This window comes from Diaporthe batatas (assembly GCF_019321695.1).
Source record: "Diaporthe batatas strain CRI 302-4 chromosome Unknown Contig00010, whole genome shotgun sequence".
In the NCBI taxonomy this organism is placed as follows: Eukaryota; Fungi; Ascomycota; class Sordariomycetes; order Diaporthales; family Diaporthaceae; genus Diaporthe; species Diaporthe batatas.
Window position 1 is genome coordinate 899657 of NW_025408557.1, and position 12442 is coordinate 912098.

Genomic DNA, 12442 nt, shown 5'->3' on the forward strand with positions numbered 1-12442 from the left:
TAGACGAAGCCATCGTCGAACCCCAACAAGGGCCATGCCAATGGACTATTCTTACTGGGCTGCGGTTGATTTATTTTCAATGTTTATATTCAGTATTAATCTATTATCCCAAAAAGCAAAATGGTAAAAGCAAAATACAAGTCAGGCCCCAGGCTTATATTTTCCCCGTTAAAGAAGAGCTTGACGCATGTCCGGTCCTCCCTTTGAGCATGGTTTCTTCTCCGTTTCATTTGCCTTGTCCACTCTGCGTGATTCCAAAGCGCTCCAATCGAAGCCATGATCAAGGTCGGCCTGTTTTGAGGAAGCGGGCCAAGTCGCGAAACAAGGCACACCAGGCAACAGGCTCAACAGGAAAGAAGGACCAGATCAAGCGCTTAGGTCTGCCTGGTAAGGAACGCCTGTGAGTCCATGACACCCATAATTACAGCCTGATACGCCCATCGCTAACACCTCCGAACCAACGCCGTATATCCGTGTTATTGCTGCCCGACCCAGACGCCGGACCGCCCTCGTCGTCGTCGCCACCCATCCACTTGGGCTTCTTGACGATCTCTTGGAGCCAGTTGGGCGTGTCGATCGTGTCGACCGTGTTCTTGATGCGCGTTCCGAGCTGTGAGAAGAAGTTGTCGTCCTCATCCTCGTCGTCTCCGAGTCTTCTGTGCTGCCTCTGTCCAACCCGCCTCGAGCTGGCGGCTGTGGCAGGCGACTCCACCCTGCCAATATTAGGTGACGTCCCCAGCGGTGTTGTTGGGGCGCCCGGCCGGCTCGATGGGCCAGGTATGGAGCGCACAGGCGTGGCCCTCGTGGCTGCGCCGCCGTTGGCAACTCCACCCGGCCCCGCAACATCCCTTGATCTGCCGATCGAGGTCCCGTTGAGCTCGCGCTCGATGAGGTCACGGCCTTCCCGCCATGATCCAGTGCCGTAACCAATTTGATTCTCGTCTTCGTCATCATCGATGTAGTCGGCGAGACCGATTGTTCGCTTCACTTTGCCGTAGAGGCCAAACAGGGTGGCGCTTATTGGCAGAAGGATAAATAGTGGAAACAAGCGGTTGAACCAGCCTCCCAGGGCTGTCAGATCGATGAGCCGGCCGAGGAAGTCATAGAATCGTGTCTTCTGGTAGACATCCTTGGACAAGAAGGAGATGAAGTTGTAAGACAGTGGGACGCTGAGACGGGCCACGTAAGACGAATACCACAGCGCCGATTCATGGGAGGTGTTTCGATAGACCAGCGCGCGACCACGCCATACTTTGACCTCAGTGATGGAGATCAAGGCAGCAGCGCACATGTAGGATATCCAAAATACGGCAATCATTTGGCCAGCGAACCCAACCTGCCCCTTGTCACCAGTCCAGTGATGCACCACGGTCAGGCGAATGATGGACAGATCGGCGAGGGCGGCAGGTCCGGCCTTGATGACTTCGGACCAGACGATGAAAATCGAGGCTAGAGCCAGGAACCCACCAAAGACGAGCCTGACATGTGGCATAATATGGAAGTGGAGGACGTGTCTCGTGTACGGAGTGAGCACCGAGACCCGCTCCCACCACGAAGCGTGCGGTGCCGTGCCCCCGAATTCGAGCTTCTTGGAGCCACCAGAGTCCAGGATGGCCCGTGTCTCTGCGGCTCTCCGAAGCAGACGGTTCCACTCGTTGGCATATCGAGAGCGGGCGTGTCGCGCGCGGGTGAGCTCTCGCGTGAGCTCTGCCATGTACTTCTCCGTGATGACCGTGGGGACCCGCCTTGCCTCGCCAGAGCCCAGAGCAGATGTCGTCCGGGGCTGTTCCTCGGGGAGATTTGTAGAATCCATCAGCTCCTCGATCCAGTCCTGAAACTCGACGGCTGACCCGGTCTTGCGTTGGCACAACTCGGCCACCTGTATCTCGAGATCTGCCAGGTTCATCTCGGCCTCCTCCAGCTGCTCGTATAACCTAGGAGCCGCAGACTGCAACTGGCGCAACCGCCCGCTGATGCTGAAGCTACGTATCAGGCGGCGGGGGATGCTGACGAGTCCGTGACCCATCAGGTAGATTGCCAGGACTAAACCCCAGCAGTACGCGAGAGCCATGACGGGGCTCTTGAGGGAGTCGAGGTGTATGCCGTAGGAAGTAAAGACATATATCAAGGCTATTATGCCAAATCCAAAAACCATGGCATAATATTGGGCGTTCGACCGTAGCGAGTACATCAGCTTTCCCTTCGGGTCTCGGTATCCAGCGTCGGAGTATTCGGCAAGCACGGGAAGAATGAACCTGGACTGCTAGTCAGTAGTGTATGGCATATCAGATTAGAAGTCGTCGCAATACCATGTGAGGGTGAAGGTGAGCCAGTAGGCGATGCGCCAGCAAGTCTGGATGACCCTCTGTGGAAGCCATATGCCCCGTGTGGCCTCATCATCGGTCCTGGCGTTGGAGGCCAGATCTATGGGCACAAGGAGGACGATACATGCCGGGAGCCATAATGCGAAGAATACGGTGACAAGGACGAATGCAGGCGTTGTTCGGAGGGGTAGATAGTGGCGGAGGACTAGGAGGGTGATGGCGGAGAAGATTAACAGGGCAATCAGAGAGAAGATCTCGGACCCGACCGGGGAGGCTGAGCTGGCTATCATCATGAGGATGCAGGGCCGAGGGGTTTGGAAGGGTCCATGGGAGGTTGGTGGGAAAGATATTCAAACTCTTGGTATTGGGGGGTTAGGGGTGTTGTTGATGCTCAGGGCCAGCCGTCGTTGTCGCAAATTGAGGATGGAGATGTTAGATTTGCGATGACGTTGGGGGTGTCTGTCAACTGTTTCGAGCGAGATTATGTCACGCAGCGCAGCGGGAGAGCGCCCGGGCTGGCGGGCTGGCGGGCTGGCGCTGGGGCCGACAGGCCATTTTTAGAAAGATGACTGCCGTCCCGGTGAGCCTAGGGACCGACCGACTGGCCCAACACCCCTTATAATAATAATGCCATATTAGTTAGACATTGGAATTCGCGACCTCAGGCAGCCCTCAGGCTCAACACAAAGCTGCGCAGCCTGGGCATTAATTAGTCTATGAAAAGTCGGCGGGGAAATGGTCGGACCCAAAGGCCCAAAGACATGGTGGATTAGTCAAATGTATCCGCTCATGGTGTTTCCTTCGCATCAAAGGAAAGCTGTCGCATGTCACAAGTCATTTACACGGTGGGACCCCTGCAGCGGCCATGACCTGCAGGGCCGTTTTCGCCAAGTTCTCGCCTATCAGCGGCAAAGCCAGGGCTGCCGAAGCGCCTTAAAGTCCGCGGCGATAACGATAAGGCAGCCTGGCAAGCAGATGCTTGACAGGCTTGGAAACTTTCTTCTTTCGCCGCATTCCGGTCGGCCGTGAAGTGTGGATGGTTTTCGGGAAACAGCCGGGTAACTGTCGCAGCTGCAGCAATGCAGCATCATGCAACATGCGACTCCAGAGTCACCCCGCAAACTTTTATTATGATGAACCACAATACTCCGTTCTGGCTGGCTGTCAGCGGTGCTGCAACCCACATGTGCACACAGTAGCAGAGTAGTAGGGCTGTAGCTGGTGCTAGCATCGCGTTCCCCACACCCGAGACGGGCAGCCGCAGCCGGGGGATGCGGCGTCCCCCAGATAGTCTATCTTGCATCCAGTGAGGGGTCATCGTATCGGTCCTACATAAAGGCTCGTCAATGGCCTACAAGATGCCCTCGAGGTCCCTCTTCTCGCCTGCATTCTCTCTCTCAACTTTATCCTCACTTCGACTCAGGTCCGCTGCTTCCACGTTCCACAGATCGGGTGCTTCTGGACTCTGCACACAACATATCAGACCTCGCTCCTTATTCCCTCCCACCTTATCACCCTTCTCCTGCTCGCGTAGAGCAGCACTCTCCTCTAACACCAGACCAGTCACAGCTATGGAGGTCGAGCTCACTGCCCCCAATGGGAAGAAGTGGTCCCAGCCCTTGGGCCTTCTCATCAACGGAGAGTTTGTCAAGTCGAGCAATGAGCAGAAGATCACCTCCATAAATCCTTCGTAAGAGCAAACTCCCCGAGGCCTGCATAGGCATAGGTCTAGACCATCTCAGTGTTGGCCCCCGTGACTGACATCCCACACAGTACTGAGGAGGAGATCTGCTCCGTCTTTGCCGCCACTGCTGATGATGTTGACCTCGCTGTGGAGGCTGCTCGCAAGGCCTTCAAGGACCCCTCATGGAAGGGCCTCAGCGGCACACAGCGCGGGGAGCTTATGATCAAGCTGGCCGGGCTGGTCGAGAAGAACGCAGAGATCCTGGCCACGGTCGAGGCACTTGACAATGGCAAGCCCTACAACACGGCGCTCAACGAGGATATCCCAGAGGTCGTCAATGTCCTCAAGTACTACGCCGGCTATGCGGACAAGAACTTCGGCCAGGTCATCGACGTTGGGCCCTCCAAGTTCGCCTATACCCTGAAGCAGCCCCTTGGTGTCTGCGGCCAGATCATCCCATGGAACTTCCCCCTCGCGATGGCTGGTTGGAAGCTGGGCCCTGCGCTGTGCTGTGGTAACACGGTGGTGCTCAAGCTGGCCGAGCAGACACCTTTGTCCATGTTGGTCATGGGAAAGCTGATCAAGGAGGCCGGTTTCCCTCCAGGAGTTGTCAACGTCATCAATGGTCATGGACGGGTAAGGTCATCCCAAATCCCCGGTTTTGTTGCGCGAAACTGGTGCTGACTTGGACACAGGAAGCTGGTGCGGCACTCGTCAAGCACCTGGGTGTTGACAAGATCGCATTCACTGGCAGCACAGCCACGGGCAAGGTCATCATGAAGATGGCGAGTGAGACCCTCAAGAACATCACATTGGAGACAGGTGGCAAGTCACCACTGATCGTTTTCGAAGACGCCGACCTGGACCTCGCTGCCACCTGGTCACACATTGGAATCATGTCCAACCAGGGACAAATCTGCACCGCCACATCCCGTGTCCTCGTCCACGAGAAGATCTACGACGAGTTTATCGCAAAGTTCAAGTCCACGGTGCAGAAGGTTTCGGTCGTGGGCGACCCCTTTGAGGAGACCACATTCCAGGGACCCCAGGTGACCAAGGCGCAGTACGACCAGGTCATGAGCTACATTCAGGCCGCAAAAGACGAGGGCGCAACCATCGCTCTGGGCGGTGACCCAGCGCCGCAGAAGGGTAAGGGCTTCTTCATCAACCCCACCATGTTCACGGACGTCAAGCGGGACATGAGGATATTCAAGGAGGAGATCTTCGGCCCCTGTGTGTCTGTCATCCGCTTCAAGGACGAGGCCGAGGCCATCGAGCTTGCGAACGACACCACGTATGGCCTCGGTGCGGCACTATTCACCCGCAACCTGACCAAGGCTCATCGTGTCGCCGCGGAGATCGAGGCGGGTATGGTATGGATCAACAGCAGCAACGACTCAGACGTGAGAGTGCCATTCGGTGGTGTCAAGCAGTCCGGAATCGGCCGGGAGTTGGGCGAGGCAGGCTTGTCCAGCTACTACAACATCAAGAGCGTACATTTGAACATGGACTCATAGGGACTGCCTGGGGGAGACCGTAGCAGGGAGGTGTGCTGAACGAAAAGTGTAGTATTTGGGTTATGACATGACGAACTGGCTGGGACATGATGGAATACCCGCCGTGGGCGAGCTAAACTTGTACACAAGATACTAATTCAAACGCCTGCTGATCTGCTCAATGTTTGTCTGATGTGCCATATGAGGTGATTTTATGAAGTCGTTCTATCCCAGAGAAGATCGTTCGCGGGTTGTGATTTTACCTTGACTTGAAGATTGCCTCTCGAATGACAAGCAAGGAGCTTAACATGCACAGGCAGGGGTACAGTAACAGGCCCTCACGGAGTACCTGGGTAGGGTTACCTAGGCCTCATTTGCATACTCGCATGTACCTACCTAGGTATGTAAACTCACACTCGAGACACTGAGGCCACCTGGCTTTTCTCGTTACCTTATCAATTTTCAGTGCCTTTCAGTACCGGATCAAAGACTACGGTACGCTTGTCGCGTGCGAGAACACATCATAGACCACAGTAGAGTCACTTGGATGACACAGTTCTTAGCTGTGTGACTTGTGGAGAGCAGTGGTATTCTAGGGCGAGACCGTTTCCGGAAAGCTGGTACCTGAACCCTGCCGATCTGCGGGCAACAGCACAGGGGTTCAGAACCATGGACGGCCTAGACAGGATGGCCTAGCCCGAGCAAGCTGAGAGCAGTAGCCTCGCCCGAGGCTCACATCGTCATCTGTCCTTTCCGCACACACACGACGTCGGGCTTCGACCCTTCCCAACATGCTGCCCTCTCTTTATAGCCGCTCCTTCCTCCTCTCCTAATTGCATCACTCAAACCCCGTGCCTGCAGTTCATCCCACCTTGACCACTTCCAAGGTTGTCCCAACTGTCACTTCTCATTGCGAAAGTTCTCCGTCGCCTCCGACCTCTGCAACATACGGCATCGAACGCAGACGACAGCAGGCCCCCTGCCCCCTGCCCGATTCGTTTACCAACAATTCGAGCACAGATATTCCAACAAGACGCAACATAATTTCACAGTTTAATTCAACAGACTGCTGTCATCAACACATTGGTTGCCAGGATGGCGCCTTTCCCCGAGTCGATAATAGACGTCGGTTATCCCCTATACGGATGCGACTTCGACCCTCAAGACTCCAATCGTCTGTTTGTGGGTGGTGGTGGAGGAGCAACGAAAAGCGGCGTTGGCAACAAGATCACCCTGGTGGACACATCATCCCTGGAGAAACTCGAGCCCGCCGGGCAGGTCGAGCTGAGCGGCAACGAGGACAATGTCGCGAACCTCATCGCAGGCCAGCGCAAGGGCAAGTCCACCCTGCTATACGCCGGCATCAACTCGAGCCCGGACGACTTGAAGAAGGGAAAGAACGAGCACTTCCGTGTCTTCAGCGTCGACCCGCCCAAGGCCAAGGCCGTGCTTGGGGCTAGGATCACCGAGCTCTCCAGGACGCAGCTGTTCACGACCGCCGATTCCGACACATACCAGCGCCTGTTGAGGCTGTCGCAGCCCTTCGCAGGCTCCCCGCAGCTCGGCGCCGTCGCAACAGGTTTCGCGAACTCGTCTCACCAGATCGCCATCTACGACGTCGCAGCTGGCAGCAATGTCGCCCCCAAGCCCAGGGGCGTCCTTGACATCACAAAAGAAGCGATAGACATGGACGTGATACAGACCGCCGACGACCAGTTCCAAGTGCTCTACTGCGACGACTATGACATCTACTCCGTCAAAGTGCCCAAGACGGGCGATGTCACCGCCGAGCCAGCAAGGATCTACTCTATCCCGCACGACGACAGCTCTGGCCTGCGGCCCGCCCTCCGCTGCCTGCGCTACCTGACGCCCGGCTTTGCCGTGGGCGTCGCGAACCTGCCCAAGGCTGGCGGCGTGGTGCTGTACGGTTTTCGCCTTCCCAAGCCCGGCAAGGAGGACACGCGGGCACGCATCTCGGTCAACGCCAAGCTGCCTAAGCGGCAAGGGCTCAAGGCGACTGGGCTGGCGGTCGCCAACCTCAGCCCGGTGACGTCTCCGGGCGCAAAGCAGGGCGACGCGCAGTTCGTGCTCGCCGTGACAGGCACAGACCTCAGCATCCACTTGTACACCCTCGATCACCAAAGAATTGGGGATATCGACATGCTCGCCAACCTGCTACCCCTGACGACCTTGCGGAATGTCCACACGGCAATGGTTACCGGCCTTAGCTTCAGTCACTTTGCGCCGCCAGAGAGGGGGACGAGCCGCACCCAGCACTTGAAGCTGGCGTCCACGTCAGTCGGCAACGCGGTCGCCGTCCAGAGCATCCCGCTGCGCAAGTTTATTGACCCCTCCGCGCCGGTGCGCCGTGGCGGACCCCCGCGCCAGCCCCGCTACGTCGTCGCGATGAAAAGCCGCAGGCCCACGATCTGGGGCCTGCTAACGGGAATCACCTGCTTCGTCCTTCTGTTGGCCATCCTCCTACAAGGCATTCTGGAAGTGAAGGGCCTCGCGCCGCCAACAGTCGGGGGTCACAAGTGGCTGCCTTCATCCATTCATTCGGCGCCTCCCCGAGTTGTGCCTCCGCACGGCGGCTTCCTGACCAAGTTGCTGGCCGGGAAGTCGTCAGATAATGGCGGCGAGAAGCAGCAGGTCGTCGTTCTGGACGTTGATGGAAAGGAGGTCGAGGTCCTCACGACCACCACTCTGGCGGCCGCGACCGCCAGCGGCGAGCCAGCGGCTACAAGCTGGGAGGATCTTGCGCCCGAACAGAAGGCGGCGTGGAAGGACAGGCTCAAGCGCGCGGGACACTGGGCTGAAGAGCACGGCGAGACGATCTTCAAGGGCGTCCTCTTTGGCGAGCTTGCCGGCGTCGTGGGCGGTATCGTGGCTGGCTAGCTACCTGGAGCCGCGGGGGCTGGTGGCTGAACCGGTTGCTGCCTGAGGTCGCGTATCACATCGCCTTGGGCGTTACTTTGGGGTTGGGAGCGTATCTTTTACTTGGGAGAAGATAGGTTTCTTCGATGAAGTTTTCACAGTGTATGGAGCAGATTCAGCCTCATTCCACAAAAACTCGGAACAGCGACATTTCGTTTCTTGGCCATTGTATAGCTAGACACCAGAAGGCCCTTGTACAAAACAAAAGCTTTGTGTATGTTATGCATACCCTTCTCATGCCCTCAATTGGGGGTAAGCATTCTGCAAAGAATACATCTCGCATGCCTGCCTGACTTGGGTCTATTGTGTGCTCGGCCAGTCATGGACAGGTGATGATGAGATGAGACAGGTATGCACAAAAGTCAGGAGTAGCTCTGGATGCTGTATGTTTATATTCTACTGCAGCCCTGGAATCCCCACGAGTACAGTACGATCGAATAAGCGAGTCCCATCTCAATCTGGGTCCTTGTGCACACACGCAACATTACAAGTAAATGTAGCCCAGCCAACCATGTAGATAGAACAAGCTTTATGCCACTTTTTTTGGCCCCATCTTCCATCGCACCCCGTAGATACCCAAAAACTGTGTCAGTCTGTCTTGTCTATCTGCTTATGTAAATCATTGCCGACGCTCCCCCTGTGGTATCATGAATATGAGATCCCTGCTTATGTGCCCGCCCCCGTCCCAACCGCCCCCGCCCTCTCCGTCCCAGCCAGGAAGAAGAAGGACGCCGATCATTATCTATATGCATTAAAGTTTCAGTGACTCGGCCTCGTCAGACAGCTCGACCGGGTGGGAAACCTCGTCGGGTGTGTCGCCGGGTTTATCTGCCGTTTCTGCCCCGGACGCCGCGTCGCCGGCCGGCTTCTTGGGGTCTTCTGGTTTCGTGTCGGGGTTCTCGGCGGCATCAGCTGCTCCTTCTTTTTCTTTTTCTTCTTCTTCTTCTTCTGGCTTCGGGGCTTCTGGATCCGGCGCTGGCGGCTTTGGGAGTATGTCTTCTGCGTCTGCCTCGTCGCCCGCGTCTGCGTCTGCGTCTGCGTCTGCTCCACTCGGTTGGGAGGCTTCTTTGTTTGCCGCCCCGGGCGGTGTCTCGGCACCGGCGGCGGTCTTTGCTGCTTGTTCGTCGAGAACCTTCTTCGCCGCCTCCATGTCATGTGCTTTCTTGGCCTCCTCGTCCTTCTGTCGTGCCTGCTCCGCCTCCATTGCCTCCATCTTCTCCCTGTTTTCTTCGTCCTTCTTCTTGGCCTCCTCGTCTTCCTTCGCCTTCTTGGCCTCCTCCGCCTCCTGCTTCTTGCGCTCCTCCTGCAGCTTCTTGAGGGCTGCTTCCTGCTGGGCCCTCCTCGCCTCCTGTTCCTTCATCTGCCTGAGCCTCTCCTCCTCCCGCTCTTCTGGCGTGGGGTGGATAACTGTTGATTGTGTCAGTCAGTGCTGGCTGTTTCAGGGGTGTGGGAGACAGCAAGCCGCCCGTGTGTGATGAAAAACTCACCCCCATCCTTGGTGTCTCCAGCGCACCTCTCCCGGTCCAACTTTGCCTTCAGGACGGTATGCAGCTCAGGGCAGTACTCCAGGATCTTCTTCCTCCTCTCGTGGTCCTCCCACACGTCAGGGTGCAGGTTGTCCCCCATCTCTTGGACGTGGAAGCCCATCGGCTTCTCCATGTACACGTTCTCGACAGCCAAGGCGCCCTCAAGGCCCGATGCGACCTTCAGGCCGGGCATGATGTATAGTCGCTGGCCGAACCACTCATCCTCCGGAGCGGTGTCGTTGTATCGCGCCTGGAAGCTGAGGACCTGTCGAATAGCGCTCACCCGACGCAAGGACAGGCCCCCGTTACCAGCGAATCGATCAGTCTCGCCTCTGTAGCACTGTCAGCAGAGCACAACAGAGGGGCAGCAGAAAAAGTCTCGCGGTCCCTCCCTTACCTCGGAGCACCAGCCCAGTGCCAGTGGAGCCAGTCGTTGAGGCTGACCTCGGAATTGGCACACAGGATGCTGTCGTACTCGAACTTCAGGATCCACTCGACGCCGGGGAGGAACTCGTCGTAGAAGCGCATGTCGGTCAGGGTGCGGAAGACCATCTCCTTGGAGGAGATGTCCCAGGGCTCGGGCAGCACCATGAGGTCCAGCTTGCCGACGACCTGCTGGTGCTTGACCGAGGTGCTCCTGCCCAGGAGGGTGACGCTCCTGTCGGAGCCGATGAACAGGAAGCGCCAGTCGGGCGGGACGACGGCGATCATGTGCAGCAGCTGGGGCACGAGGTGGGGCATGACGCGCGGCTCGATGATGAGGGCCAGCTTGGAGGCGTTGTAGGCGGCCCGCGGGTCGTTGGTGGGCGTCCAGTCGACCTTGATGGAGGGTATCCTCTGCCTTGCCTCCTCGAGGCGCGAGTGAAGCTGGGCCTTGATTATGGGCTCGTAGTGTGGCAGGAGCGAGGCTATCCACCACCTGGCGACGAGGCGAACAAGTCAGTCAGCACACCATCCATTGTTCCCAAGGCTCGTTCACCGCACTGCCAAACGTTCTTTCTCTCGCAACCGGCCCGAGGGAAACCCGAGGGGCTGTGGGTTGACATATGGATGCATTGTTGGACTCACGTAAAGGCCAGGGACATGGCCAGGAGCAGGCGAGGTTTGGTGATGGCGAATACCCCGGGAGAATGGGTGGAAGGGGCAGCCATGACGGAGCAGACACGAAGCCTCGTGCTTCGGGGTGACGACGGGACAGAAGGAGGCAAGTGTGTGAGATTGTTTAACGGTCAGATGGTATCGAGGCGTCAGGAAAGCGCGTCACCATCATCGGCACATGGGCATCATAGACGGGATTTGGGGCGTGGGGTGCCACGCAGGCCAGATTGTTCACTCGAGTCGCAGTGCAGCTGCGAGGGGTTGATTCAGTTACGATGCGGTGCGATCGATGCGCAGGGATGATGATGACTTAGACGGGGCTGGCTGGGCCGTCCATGACAGCGCGCAAGAAGGGAAGAGTCCTTGGGCGCTGAATCTAGGCTGGTAAGGACAGCGACAAGAAAACAAAAAAGGAATTGGCAAAGAATGGGAGACAGTCCAGGTACTACTAGTGAGGAGTGAAGGGAGGGAATTTTGGATGGGCGAACATTGAAATCAAGGGGAGGTACGGAGTAGCATTACGCAAGGTGGGCAGGGTAGATGACGGGAAGAGGATACATTGGGGTACATACCTTAGGTAGGTACACCTGCCGTGCCCCTTGGAAACGTGGGCGAGAGATCTCTTGGCTCGCTGCGGCTCGGGGTCGCGATCCCTTTGGGCTCTCGCCCACACACATTCCCCATGGGTTGGGTGCACGGGTCGGGTGGAATCCCTTGCGTTGATCACACCTACGCATCATGCCTTTTTATCTTCTTTTCTTGTCTACAGGATAAGCTTGTTCTGTCCTTCTTGTTGGCCATCGCCGCCCCTTTTCCCCACGACCAGGCCGGGGGCGGGCAGAACAAGCTTCCCGGTCCTGCCGGAGTGTTTCGAGCTAATAAGCATGGGCATGTTGGCTTCTGAGAGCGCTATGAATACACCTAAGGTCTGCAGTGGCTTCCTGTCAGCTGCTGGCTGGCTGGCTTGGGGCGGCTGAATGGTGCCATGCTCGAATGGGGCTAGAGAGACGTGGACAATCAAGGAACTGAGAGGGTTTGTGGCGCAAAGGGAGGCTTCTCACATGCAGGGTCGATGCAAGAAGTGAGACTGTGACTCGCCAAGGCTAGGGTCCAAGATGATAGCACGATAGATAGTCTGGATCGAGAATGACAGCACGGGCAGAGAAAAGGCCAAAAGGCTCACCTCAGCTGTCGTCTGTGCGCATGCAGTCCAGTCAAGTCTATTCGTCTCCCAGGAATCAGTCTCCATATCACACGGATATACAGATATGCCCCTCCCACTCCATAGCTGCCAACAGCAGACTAGTCGATCTGATTCCTCGATGCCAAGCCGGTTCGCAGCCCTGCCCTTCGAGTACCGAACCGTGGTATTCCGTA

The 12442-nt window shown here is 57.2% G+C and overlaps 4 protein-coding genes across 4 annotated transcripts; 2 read left to right on the top strand and 2 right to left on the bottom strand.

The window, feature by feature from the left end:
- Positions 1-77: 77 nt before the first annotated feature.
- KVR01_008508 (uncharacterized protein) lies at positions 78-2937 on the bottom strand. The gene is made up of 2 exons (XM_044790593.1): positions 2310-2937; positions 78-2255 (listed from the first exon to the last, which is right to left on the bottom strand). Exons 1-2 carry the CDS (start codon positions 2615-2617, stop codon positions 422-424), a joined length of 2142 nt encoding a protein of 713 aa, XP_044642275.1. The 5' UTR covers positions 2618-2937; the 3' UTR covers positions 78-421.
- A 432-nt stretch (positions 2938-3369) lies between these two features.
- Positions 3370-5686, top strand: KVR01_008608 (uncharacterized protein). Its single transcript, XM_044794895.1, has 3 exons — positions 3370-4014; positions 4098-4644; positions 4704-5686. Exons 1-3 carry the CDS (start codon positions 3671-3673, stop codon positions 5523-5525), a joined length of 1713 nt encoding a protein of 570 aa, XP_044642375.1. The 5' UTR covers positions 3370-3670; the 3' UTR covers positions 5526-5686.
- Positions 5687-6186: 500 nt separating this feature from the next.
- Positions 6187-11560, bottom strand: KVR01_008578 (uncharacterized protein). The gene is made up of 4 exons (XM_044793485.1): positions 11036-11560; positions 10365-10886; positions 9929-10299; positions 6187-9848 (listed from the first exon to the last, which is right to left on the bottom strand). Exons 1-4 carry the CDS (start codon positions 11116-11118, stop codon positions 9193-9195), a joined length of 1632 nt encoding a protein of 543 aa, XP_044642345.1. The 5' UTR covers positions 11119-11560; the 3' UTR covers positions 6187-9192.
- Positions 6600-8402, top strand: KVR01_008542 (uncharacterized protein; the record flags this gene model as incomplete). The annotated part of the gene is made up of 1 exon (XM_044791438.1): positions 6600-8402. One exon carries the CDS (start codon positions 6600-6602, stop codon positions 8400-8402), a length of 1803 nt encoding a protein of 600 aa, XP_044642309.1.
- Positions 11561-12442: the final 882 nt, after the last annotated feature.